Below are 12,554 nucleotides of genomic sequence, written 5' to 3' on the forward strand. Positions count from 1 at the left end.
GGAAGAGCTTTGGTGTCCCTCGCACCGCGCAAACGCCGCGATTAACCGCTCGGTTCTCCAGATGAGATAAGATCCGATGATAAACTCTCTCACCGCCTTTGGGGCAACGGGCACCAAACTACAGTACTGCGCTCATACCATCGCAGAATTGCAGCAAATGATACTCCAAAGAGAATCTTCCTTGGACTGTCGTGAAGGAATATTCAGATCAGCAGTCATACGGCTCTTCCACAATTATCCCACAGTCGCGAAGGAAGCTGTATTTATGGACGGATTTTCCTGAATGTAATTCTGCCAGGCGCAGGCGTCCCGACGCTAGTGGTTTGCCGAAATTACGTAACCCGCTCGCCAGACATGAACTCGTTTCGTCGTTAACCCGCAACAACGGAAACGTCGTTTTTTTGACAGCGAACGCACATCAGCTTGGAACAAGAAATATGAGCTGTGTACTCAACATTATTTAACCTTCCAAAGTAAGCTGCTGGTCTATTCGAGTATCTCGTCGACCCTCTATCGCGTCTATACGTCCCTTTCTCTAGCGGCCGTAAAAATAACGTCACAAGTGCGGAATGAATCAAGACACAAAACCCCGCCATGTGCATATTAACAACTCGCATCCACATGGATGGGCTGCTTCTGTTTAATCTCTTCTTTCTCCTTCTCGTCCACAGAGTTCTGAATTAGCTGGTTCTCCCACCCCCTCATGGCCTGCACAAAGAACTGCTTCTGCAAGTCTCGCGGTGCAGGCGCTTCAGCCCTCCCTCGTCGTTTCCTGGAATCAATGGTTTCCATGATGGAAGCATTGTCCCCGTCGATTTTGTGTCCGTATAAATCGTCGTCGTGGATCTCGGCGGTAAACTCGTAGGTTCGGAATTCAGTGTTTGCCCAGCCGGTGCCTGGCCACACGGGCGACGGACGGAGATTAGTATAATTATTCGGGCTAGGTTTCTTCTTCGTGACTTTGTACGTGAAACGAACAAAGAAGAAAAATGATAAGTTGGTCAAGGATTCCTTTTTTTTCTCTATTTCTTCTCAAACTAGCAACTGGGGTACCAGGTAAAGGGAAACAGCACGAAAGACGACAATTCATGAAATCGCAATTGCATCTCCCAGGGGATTCGCCGGTAAGAACCAGCGATCCGCAAACGGGAATTGCACACAAGGATTGGACAAGGGCAATTGCTAGGGAGGGAATAAAAATATGGCAACATACCTGTGTACAACGTACTGTCCTGCCAATCTTCAGTAAAATAATGCAAAAAGCCACCATGGGATACCATGACGATTTCCTTTTCAGGTCTTGACTTCAGCCATTGACGCGCTTCACGCGCGCGAGCCGAAATAGCTTTGGCGTTCGGCGCCCATTTCGATTGAGTCTAACAAAACAGCAACTAACGTCAGCCTTTTTTTTTTCAAAACCTTTCAAGACAAGTACTCACCTTGTCGTTCCAGCCTTCCATCACCAGCGAAAGGTCAACTGGGAGGTCCTTTTCTCTCACTTCCTTCGCCAGCGCCTCAAGGTCACTCCCTATGTCACATGGCACGTCGCTTGTCTCCTGAACATGGGGCAAGGCAATGACTTTCAATCCTTTTTCCCTCAACGGTACTTCAAAAGCTAACAGCGCAGTGTATATTGTCCTTCTCAATGGTGAAGCGACAATTAACTCCACGTTAGCATGGAAAGGGAAATTCACAAGGAGATTCCGGCATTGAGTCTCCCCGTGGGGCGTAAGGAGGGGATCGGGGAGAATGTGATTCGCATAGTTAAGGTTGTGGAAGCCCTGTTTCCCAAAATGATGTCAGCCTCCAGGGAAGAGGGGGAAAAAAAAAAAAAAAAAAAGGGGAAAGGAGATCAAAGCGGTCTATGGAAAATATTGTAACTAGATAGAACTATACCTGGGCGTGCCGAACACAGTGCAAGACTGGCGGCATTTTCGGAGGTTGATTTGTTTAAACGGTGCGGAGATCGGAATTACTCTTCACACAAGCACCCAAGGACGGAGAACAAATGATCGCGGATTGTGGGCCCCAGGATAAGCAATGGAACTGTGCACTCAGGTTAAAGTTGGTATAAACAATTGCTTTCGCGAAAATAAAAAGGGAAAAAACAAAAGAGCGTCTATCCTGGCTCCGACCCCCCTGAGTCGGCGGAGCGGGGTGCGGGGTCTTGTCAGGAGGCGGCAAAATATCACAGCGAGCGCTTTTGTATACGAATACTTCAACGCTAGGGATAGCTTCAGAATAAAGCCACCGTGGTTTACAAGAGTATAGATGCCGGAAAAGAATGACAAAGGTGGTTTCGTCGCGAGTTCATAATAATGGCTTCTCCAAACCGGTGATGACACATTTTTGAGTCAAAACTCGAAAAATGAGCTTCCGCCCTGCGGTCACGACGGAACGCGGGGCGGGAAGAGCGGCTCTGATTGGCCAGCCACGGCATACCCAAGGGCAAACCTGCTGACTCATCTTATCGGCGAACTGGACGAGCGGCAAATCGGTTTGAGACGCGAACATCAATTGATTCAATCTACTCGAGTGCTCTGTAATATATAGCACAATGCTCCATAACCCCTCACACCTCTATAGCTATTTGCATGATGTTCGTGCTTGTCAATGAAACTGCTTTAGAAAATAAACAAATAAATAAAGAGCACGGGGAATCAAGGTAAAGCAAAAGGACCGCAAAGCGCTCGGGCCCACCAATTAACACCCAAACCTGATCAAATGGCGCCAAACCCCTTGCAATATTCCAGAGCTCTGTCGAAGTTTTCTTCTAATGCCTGGCGTGAAGAATACTCAGGGAGTAGAAGTCTGCCAAAACACGTACCACTTGTCGGGAGTCGCTGCGGAAATGATTGTTAGCGGAGGAAAAGGCCAGTATATGATCAATCGAAGCACATACCTCGTCACCGACGCCGTTCTTCATTATGATGAATAAGAGACTAGAAACCCCCTTAACGGGCACCCGGTCACTGGCCGTGACAAACTCCAGCAGTCGACTTCTTTTCTCCTGGGGATACGTCTTGACAACGTCCCAAAAATCTCTGATTACTCGATCCTCGGGGTTGTAGCCCTCGTATCGGGTGTGCTTCTCAAGCTCGTCCATGTCGATCTCTTGGATTCCTTCGACCACAGACTTCAACGCTTGAGGCGTGAAAATAGAGAGGGCCGTTCGGTCTAGGCATGTGTAGAACCCGCGAGCAAACGCCTCATATTGAGGCCGAATCGACTTATCAGTCAGCCAAAATATGTAATCGTTGACGAACTGTTCTCGGTTGGCATTAGTGACAAGTGGTGCTTCATGTTCGGGAGGAGAGGGAACGCGTCGTTCGCGTAGTTTGGACGAAGATCCTTTCAAAATTCCCGATAGACGTCCATCCCTGCGGTTCGAACGACTATCGCTGGGTGTATCTTGCAACATAGATTCGCCGTTGTCGAGCGAATCAAGGTTGTCGGCATCATCGTTGTCTGAGGACGAGGCGAACGATCTAAGCCTTTCTTTGCGCCAAGTCACGTTTCGTTCTGCAGGGGGCCATGCGTCACTTCGATCGACAGCAGTCATATCCACAGTCACAACTTTTCCAAAAGCATCAAAACTAAATTCGTACGTCCTTAAGAAAATGTCGCCGACATCACCATCGCTCCACGAAAGAAGCTCGCTGAGCCCTCTTGCCAAATCTTCCCAGCCACTCCTTATATCATCAAGCTTCTTGACTTCGAAATCAAGCAACTTCATGTAGAATGCGACGGGAAAATTCACGGGCAAAGTAATACCATTGTAAATGGCAAGAGACATCAATAAACCAGCCAATTCAAACTTATAGAGCGGCTCGAAAGAGCATGGTTGGAACCAAGACATGTGGTCTCGGTCACTCAAGGTAAACATTCCATACGCAGGGTCGAGGATTTCGGCCATGACCACGCGAAAGAGTTCTTGTTGAACACCCCCTTGATCAGCACCTTCTTCTCCCTCATCCATTCCCATTTGAACTCTGAGTGGCCGCATGAGCTCCTGCTTTTCGCGCCTCCAGAGCTGATTGAGAGTGTCCGTCAGTACGTTGTCTCGCCGAACGATTAAAACGAGAAAAGACGTCACTGAGCGCTTAAGTCCCGCAAATAGGCCGATGTCATCATCTATTGCCCGGGCATGACTAAATGCGGTTTGAGCTACATGTCGAGAGTGACCAACTGCAGTTTCGTAATATTTGGCCATCGCCGAAAAATTGAGAGCGCGAAAATACGTGACTAAAGCCGAGGGCTCAAACATAAATTGATGCGACAGAATGTGCATTGTGCGGTTGTTGGGGACAAAACCCATCCACTCAATTGGCATCCGCAAGGGATCCAGGTTGTCCCCAAGGTAAGCGGTATAAAAATCCTCTGGCACCAAACCAAGCTGGGCTCTATGGTGATACATCGATGCCAATAGCATCAAAGCGCCGCCAGCAGCGCCGGATTTCAGTATTTCGGGCTTCCCGTCCCATTCTTTTAGCAGAAGGCCCTTGAGCCATTCAACTGCAACCATCGGAATAGTTGTTTGACGTTCAGCCTCGTATACACCACATGATGAATCTAAATATCCATGCTTGGCAGAAATACATGGCTGTAGGGATGTTATGATGAGATCTACCGGGTTCCAATTCCCAAGGCTCCCTACATTTTGAATCGGGGGGCCTTTGAGTTTGGAAATCTCATGAAATGCAAGGCGAGCAGATATTGCACGAACCAGGCGATTCATCAGCCGTAGAGCTAGGTCATGCTCAAATTTATCCGTGGCCTCGGCCAGGAGGCCGGCAGTCGCTTCCGAAACCTTTCGCATCTCAAAGTCAGGTAGAACTGTTCCAGTAGAGCGTACTCGACGGATTACTTGCCATGCTTGGGCGTCCAAAGGAGGGATGGAGCTTGCCAACGCAAAAAGAGTAACAATAGCTATGTGCGCGGCATCACAGTCCGAGATATGACTTTGAGATGCAGATGGGCTATCGCGGGAAGTCTCGCCACTCCGCAGGGAAACATTATTTGCAGTAGAGCGCCAAATAAATCGGCGATGGGTTTTAGATGTTGAAAATTCTTTTGGAGGAACGAAAAGTCCCTCCAGGCACATCCATAAGCTATGCAATGTGGCCTCCCAGGGACAAATGCTGTAGAGTTTTCGGAAAACGCCCTCTAGATTCTGTGTGTCTATATCTAAATCTGCACTGGTACTGTTGTCGCTCCGAGACGTCTCAGGGGTAATTCTGAAAGAACGCCGTAGTAGTTCTGGGCTGCTAAGAACGAAAAACAAACTTTGGGTGATAAAGGGGAAAATCTGCCGTTGACGGGGGGTAGCAAAATGCAAATTCCTAGGTTCAATGCACCCGCGCGATTCCAGATGCATCATTTCGTTTTTCCAGTTTTCCTTTTCCTCTTTGGTCTCGAACATCAGTTTCCCCAAGCTATCAACTATATCTTTTGATAGCATTGAAAGGCTTTCGATCTGTGGTTCCATGTCCGAGCCCAACTGGGCTTGATGATGCGCGTCTACATTCAGAGGTGGAGAGGGGGGAGAAAGCAGCCCTGGTGGCGAACGCGGGTCAGCTGAACCCGATTGGAGGGGATCCGGTAAAATTTCAGCTTTATCGAGAGCCGGCTGTCGGTATCTTGTTTTCGTGTCCCGTTGGCTATCAGTCTGATATTCGGTCTGTTTGTATTTCTGAGAACGATGCTTCCGAGGCGGTGGTGATGGGAAGGATCGCGAAGTGGCTGTTGGTGTATTGGTCGTTGCAAGCTTCGGAGTAGATTTCCGCTCGGTCTTCGCGATGTCATCCGGCAGAGATCTCAGGGAATGTTTCCAACGGTCAAGTTCGCCAAACGAGAGGCGGTGTACCGGTTGCCCTGGAACTTTAACTTCAAGCGTTGGAGGTATAGGCGGTTGTGAGGACAAAACGCTGGGGTTCTCAGCCTGTATCCGTTCCCTTGTTATGGGTGGTTTCTGGGCCTTGGTTGACGTTTGCCTTGTTACCGGGGAGGCAGATGGATCAGCGTGGACCGGTTTATGGCCAGAGCCATCGCCTTCACCCGCCAGGGAATCGGAATCAAGGGTGTTGGAAGCCCTTTTTAATGGTAGCCACTCTATCATGCGAAGCGCGAGTGTGTCGAACAGATTCTGGGTGATAGACCTGGGATCTTTCGGGGTCTTGGGTTGCGGTATGACACCTGGGCGGTCCTGCGGGATGGGACTCTTGATGTGCTCGGGTGGATTCGAAACCTTGGGCTTGTCTGGTATTGGATCCTGGCTGTCAGGCTTCTTCAGTTGAGACGAAATAGATTCCACGACCTTCAGGGGCTGTGGTCTGCGAGGATGAGGCGAATGAGTCCGAGCTTCCCAGGCAAGTGGCGGCCACCGCTCTGTTGCCCATGTTGTGTCTTCCTGTGCGAAGGATTCGAGGCTTCTTGCAGGCGCATTCCCACAGAGTCCCCCTTCCGGATCATCTTGGCTAGCTAAATAGCACGCAAGCGTTCGAGCACTCAGATCATTGAAATTCCGGAACGGCCTGTCTGCGGCTCTTCTTCTTCTATAGCTCAGACAGGTAGGAGTTGTACAGTTTGGTTCCTTGCACCCGTGAAGAAGCTGTGTCTTGTATCTAGAGAGCAAAACATCCGTCAGCTCGCGCAACCCAAGAGTGGTGAAGATCAACCCCCTGTACCTCCTCACAAGAAGATTGAAATTTCGCTGGCGCTCATCCTTATTCCGGGATAATATTCTCGCGGGGTCGTTGACGATGACCGTGTTCTTGAGAATGACTTCTGGAGTCCCGGGAGGAAGCTTCGAGAAGCGGAGAGCAGCTCTGTCGTCTCCGATCGACCTATGTCCAGAGTCAGAAAGGCCGCTGACAACCCCATGCAGCCTCGTCATGACGGCTCAATGGAAATCATAGTTTGAGTCTCGGTGGAAGAAAGCAGACGGCCATTGCAGTCCATCAACCGTGCCAGGTCTCACGCCAGCTCGCCGCATCATCGTCATCCGACTGGCAGTCACGGGGGCGGGATATTACATAACTGACTGACAGGAAACTAGGGCTGTGTAAGTATTGTATTGTAAGGCAGCACCACAGAAACGTCATTTTTTTGCCCGCAAATTCCAAACTTCTTGCTGATAAACTGATAAGTCAACCCGACCAACCAACCCGCCCGCCGTACAGTACAAGAGGGCAATACTTTCCCTCCCCCCAAATCTGCGACAGCGTGTGAGCTGGGATTTCTCCTTCTCTGCACATACCTTGGCACAGATACATTCGCAGTACTCCTTATTGCGCCAAGATGCCTTCCTCGACCGCAGACAACCTGGGCGCTCCCACCACCCATCCGTTTACATGCAACAACTGCCAGGTAGCGTTTCGGAGCAGCGATGCCCAGAGAACGCATATGCGGAGCGACTGGCAGTAAGTAGCGCTAGATTTTTCTGTCGCTCTGTTCCATGAGGCTGACCCCGTGCTCTGCAGCCGATACAACCTGAAGCGTCGAGTAGCATCTCTCCCTCCCTTGTCCTCAGAGACCTTTGCGGAAAAGGTTCTCAGCGTCCAGGCTTCTAATTCAGCGGCGGCGGCTAGAGCGACGTTTGAGAAGACCTGCACTGCGTGCCAGAAGACATACTATAGCGAGAATGCCTTTATAAATCATATGGGAAGTCAAAAGCATAGGTTGAAGGAAGCGCTGCTGAGGAAAAACGGAGGCCATCTGGACGACTCGGCGTCCGTGGTTAGTGGTGCATTCTCGATGGGAGAGCCTATAAATGTGCCTCCGAACGTGGTCTCTCCAGAAACTATTGTCGAAGAAGAGTTCTCGGCTATTGTCGACGGAATGAAAGACACTTCCATAGATGCCAAAGATCCTGTAGCGGGACGGCCACACCGGCCCAGCCAATCTCGATCCAGCGATTCCCGCCGACCGTCCGTTTCCACTAAGATGGAAATCGATGCAGTGACTGTCTCTCGATGCCTTTTCTGCAATTATGATTCCTCCGACATCAACGAAAACGTTTCCCATATGCATAAATCGCATGGAATGTTTATTCCTGAGCAAGACTACTTAGTTGATTTAGAGGGCCTGATCAAATACCTTCAAGCCAAGGTTATGCAAAACAACGAGTGCTTGTACTGCCATAAATTGAAGACGACGACACCTGGCATTCAGACACATATGAGAGACAAGGGTCATTGCATGATTGCATTTGAATCCGAGGAAGAGATGATTGAGATCGGCCAGTTCTACGACTTCACAAGCACATATTCGGACGATGAAGAAGAATATTCAGATAGGCGTCGGGATGGCGCAGTCGATGGAAGTGCTGAGGAAGATGATGGTTGGGAAACCGATACCTCTGCCTCATCTCTTGACTCTGCCGAGTTGGGCGCTGTACCGATCGATGACTACTCACATCAGTACTCGAAGCTTTCGAAACATAAACATCACTCCCATGAGCCGCGTTCTCATCGCAATCTAGATGGATTCCATTCACATGCACACGAACACACTCGCGCGGTTTTTTACTCTGATTATGAGCTGCATCTGCCTTCCGGCCGGACCGCTGGCCACCGTGCCCTTGCCAAATACTACAGGCAAAACCTTCGTAATTACCCAACCCCAGAAGGGCGCTTCTCGCGGCAACAGGCCATAGAGGCAGCACCTTCGGGTGAGACCCAAGAGGGGGAGACGGAGGCCGCCTCCCAGAACAAAAATCGGGCATTGATCTCGAGGGCAAATGGAGGTATTGGAATGCTTGGAGCTACTGCAAGTCAAAAGCAAGAAGTCCGGGCTGCGGAAGTGAGAGATCGGAAACGAGAACAAAGGTCTGAGCGCGCGTTCCAATGGGCTGTTTCAAAGAGGGCCAACCACCAGAAACACTTCAGGGTGAGTTTAAGTCTGGTCTCGGTTAACCATTTGTCACGAGTGATGCTGATGTTTCATGACAGGATCATCTTCTCCAGTGATCGCTTTACATTAGCCCTATTGGTGCTCTTGTGTACTGTGACTGGGAAGTCCGATGGCCATTTGAGGAGGGTTTTACAGTTTTTTTTCTTTCTCCCTGTCTGGTTTGCAGATACTTTTAAGACATGTTTAACTTCCTCACATGTCACATCTATGGATTGATGGATATTGGCGCCATGCAGCACAAATCTGTAGCTATGATCCTCTTCCCTCAATGATGCGCTATAGGGATAAGCAATCAAAACAATAATGTTTCTCCATTGGACACCTTCACTGGACTTCGATCGAAGCTCATAATGACCTTTTTGTGTAAAGAAAGGGTTTGGCAAACTCTGGCCAGGTTAAATCATATATATGTGAGACCGCCTGCGGACATTCCCAACAATGGTAGGAGTTGGCTTATTCCACAAGTCCATCGGTTTGTACGGGAATACTGCGGAGTACAGTCCTTCGGGTTCAAACACCGTGGACTTTTATTCTCAGTGAAAAGTTAAAACAAGCATTCAATGAACGACGGCTCGTAATGTAGCGAGGCTTTCCCGTCAAGAAGGGGGGGGAAGTAACGGGCCAAAGCCCCAGGGATGAGGCGAGGTTTGGGGGTTAAATCAATCAACTGGGGCAGCCCTTAGGATTATTAGAGCTGAGAACCTTCGACGGCTCCAAGGCAGAATCTGACTACTTCGTTTTTCCAAGGAAAGATCTATTTCTACTGGGGATCTATGTTTCCTGTCATTGTGCACTGTCCAGGGTAGTTTCAGGCTTTCACCACATGTAGGTAGTCTGTGGTACCGAAAGCATGAAGTTGTAAAATCTTCTGGATCCGCTCTGCAACGATCATTTTCTCTTGGGCGTGTCGAGGCGACGTTGTCGGGCTTTGCGCGTCGAGGAATTACGGAGCATGGAGATGCATGTTCCGGGGCTTGTAACACCTCGCATGCTAACATGATTTCTCACGGTTTCAAGTGTCCTCCGTGGAGAAAATCATGAGGCTTGGCCTGCTGGGTGCGAAAAAGAAGGAATGAAAAATGGTGATGCCTGGTACTCCGGTCTTCTTTTCCTCGTCTTCATACTTGGCTTGCATGGGGCAGTGTCGCTCGCTAATCGTTCCGGGGCGAGGTACGGAGCTCCGTACGGAGTACCTGCAGCGGTATGGGGAAAACGGCGCCGCTAGATGTCACCAACGCAGAAGCTTCGGAGTGCAGTTATTGTGTAACCAACCAGCGGGAAAAAAAAAAAAGGCGATGGCTGTTAAAAATGGCATCTAACCGCTAGTTAACTGCAATGCAAGTGTGCACGGACCAAGGTGCCGTAACCTTCGCGCTCACGGAAGAACAAAGTTACGTCAGTCGGGTGACGACGCCCCGAGAAGCGGAAGAAGCGCTCTCACTTCATCACACCTCTGGTATGCCTTGACTGGTGGGCGTGACATTTAACGAGTTACTATATGTACCACATCAAGGGAACGCCAAAGCATCCAGAATCCTGATGGTCACTGGCATATGAGCCTTGGAAACTCTCAAAATTCAATTTGAAAGCAACACACTTTGTAAGCACTTGTTGAAACAGAGCGGCCTTCAGGTTGGACTTGGGTCTCCTTTTGACTGACCTCGAAGTCCCTTCCAATCCCGCAAATCTACGAAGAAGTTGAACTACTAACACTCTACCCTCTATCCATGAGCCTCCGAATCTACTGACAAGGCTCAAGATGCTTGATGAAAACCTTCCAAGTAAGTCTCTCCCTTCCTTCTGGGAGGCTTCACTCGCTGACCAGACCTGCCACAAAGCCTTCTACATCAAGCCTTCCACGGAGAGGCCAAAGCATCAATCCACGTATTACTTTTGCCAGGGTGGTGAAGAACCATCCCCCGCCTACTCCGTTCGCCATCTCGACCCCGACCTTCCGGCCTCCAAAAACCGGTATGCTGTAGCTCTCTACGACTCGTTTTGCCCGGACATCCTCTACGGGGAAGTGCTTTTGATTCCAAAATGGACGCAGCCTTCGCTATCGCAGGAAGCCATCCGACAGAATAACGGAGTCCCTCCGCCTCCCGAGCCTATACTTCCAAATGAGTTTATTATTCAACTGTATAACCCGGATCAGCAGGTGCTCGTGCGTTATAAGCCGAAATCTTGGAACTCGCCTGCATCGTGGCAGTTTGAAATGCCCCAGCAGACATTTCGCCTGCCGTCGGGCTCTTCCTTGGACCGCACTATGAGTGACCCGGCGGCTTCGGATATAACACCTAAACTTCGGTTTAACTGGCAAAAGGATGGGAAATTCTCCAAGGACCTCACATGCTATCTTTCCGGAAAGACGGTGGACTTTGATGATGCTAGAAAGCGAAGCAAGGAGCCGGATATTACCGTTTCCATCTTCAAAGGACTCAAAGAAGTCACCTTATACGAGCCAAATCTTTACCGTGTAGAAATGGAAGATCATAAGGGCCTGGAGGTCGTTTTGCTCTTGGGTGCAGTAGTCATCCGTGATGTCTATTTCGGCCATATTAAGACCAGCTTTCATATCACAGATCCCCCAAACCCCACCGCTCTAGCAGCGCCAAAAATAACCCCGCCTAAAGTTTCGGTGAACGGAACCACTCCCCAAATAAAAGGTCAGAGTGGAGGACCTCAGCCGAACCAACAAGGTCCTCATTCCAACCCTCCACGGCAAACGACATTACCAGTACGCGAAGCACGTCCACCGCCTGCCGACCCGCGCACACAGTGGGAGATTGACGCCGAAACGAGCCGTTTAAAACAACAAGCCGAAGCCGAAGCACGAGAACGTCGACGAAAGGAAAAAGAAGCAGAAAAACAAACAAGGAAACTTCTTGAGGCTGAAGAACGAGAAAGGAGGCGGAGAGAGGCCCAGGTGAAGGAAGAAACAGAGCGCTTAAAGAAAATATACGGCAAGGAGGACAAGAAGCTGCGGAAGCAAGTCTCTGGGCCACCAAGTGCTTCACGGCCGCCAGCTCCCCTGCCACCGGGACCGCCACAATTCAACAATGCACATTATCGGAATCACTCCTCGGCTTCTACGCCTGCTCCGTCCTGGTTCGCTACACCCGCCAGGCCACAAACGACACAGCCGACGCCTCAGTTTCTCGCACCTCGTCCGCCTGCATCCACGGCGGGAGGACTAAGGCCACCACAGCCCCAGCTAAAGGAAAGGAGAAGCATTTTCGGGTTTCGACTGGGAGACAGTAGGGATTCCGGAAACGGGTTGTCCAAGAAGAGGAGTTCTATGTTCTAGAAAGTACCGGGTACCAACGCCTCTCATGGCCTTTCGGACGTCATTGCGCTTCTTTTATTTTCCAGCTGTTTCTGGGGTTGGGAACTTGGTAGATGGCAGGCGATTTTGGATTCTGGGAAATTTTGGGTTGTTACGGTGTTGTTTGTTGGTTTGCATCATATTCTTTACGCTACTTTGATACCCGATATTGCATATTTTTATTTAGCTACTCGAGTTGCATGTCAATAGCTGTAACTTTTATATGCTGGAATGGCAGAAAAAGTAAAATGAGATATTAGTTATTAGACGTGTACTCCGTACTCCGTACCTGATACCCACAGCTCTTCGAGTTTTG

At 49.7% G+C, this 12,554-nt stretch overlaps 4 protein-coding genes across 4 annotated transcripts; 2 read left to right on the plus strand and 2 right to left on the minus strand.

Moving 5' to 3' along the window:
- Positions 1-441: 441 nt before the first annotated feature.
- Positions 442-2,320, minus strand: D8B26_002001 (uncharacterized protein). The gene is made up of 4 exons (XM_066123703.1): positions 1,897-2,320; positions 1,440-1,781; positions 1,214-1,376; positions 442-896 (listed from the first exon to the last, which is right to left on the minus strand). The coding sequence occupies exons 1-4, from the start codon at positions 1,930-1,932 to the stop codon at positions 604-606; spliced, it is 834 nt and encodes a 277-aa protein (XP_065979778.1). The 5' UTR covers positions 1,933-2,320; the 3' UTR covers positions 442-603.
- A 180-nt stretch (positions 2,321-2,500) lies between these two features.
- On the minus strand, positions 2,501-6,989 carry D8B26_002002 (uncharacterized protein). Its single transcript, XM_003065946.2, has 3 exons — positions 6,687-6,989; positions 2,903-6,623; positions 2,501-2,843 (listed from the first exon to the last, which is right to left on the minus strand). The coding sequence occupies exons 1-3, from the start codon at positions 6,893-6,895 to the stop codon at positions 2,721-2,723; spliced, it is 4,053 nt and encodes a 1,350-aa protein (XP_003065992.2). The 5' UTR covers positions 6,896-6,989; the 3' UTR covers positions 2,501-2,720.
- A 310-nt stretch (positions 6,990-7,299) lies between these two features.
- Positions 7,300-9,190, plus strand: D8B26_002003 (uncharacterized protein; the record flags this gene model as incomplete). The annotated part of the gene is made up of 3 exons (XM_003065947.2): positions 7,300-7,421; positions 7,482-8,889; positions 8,952-9,190. 3 exons carry the CDS (start codon positions 7,300-7,302, stop codon positions 8,967-8,969), a joined length of 1,548 nt encoding a protein of 515 aa, XP_003065993.1. The 3' UTR covers positions 8,970-9,190.
- Positions 9,191-10,672: 1,482 nt separating this feature from the next.
- Positions 10,673-12,438, plus strand: D8B26_002004 (uncharacterized protein; the record flags this gene model as incomplete). Its single annotated transcript, XM_066123704.1, has 2 exons — positions 10,673-10,694; positions 10,752-12,438. 2 exons carry the CDS (start codon positions 10,673-10,675, stop codon positions 12,218-12,220), a joined length of 1,491 nt encoding a protein of 496 aa, XP_065979779.1. The 3' UTR covers positions 12,221-12,438.
- Between the last annotated feature and the right edge of the window lie 116 nt (positions 12,439-12,554).

This window comes from Coccidioides posadasii, chromosome 1, assembly GCF_018416015.2.
Source record: "Coccidioides posadasii str. Silveira chromosome 1, complete sequence".
Lineage (NCBI taxonomy): Eukaryota > Fungi > Ascomycota > Eurotiomycetes > Onygenales > Onygenaceae > Coccidioides > Coccidioides posadasii.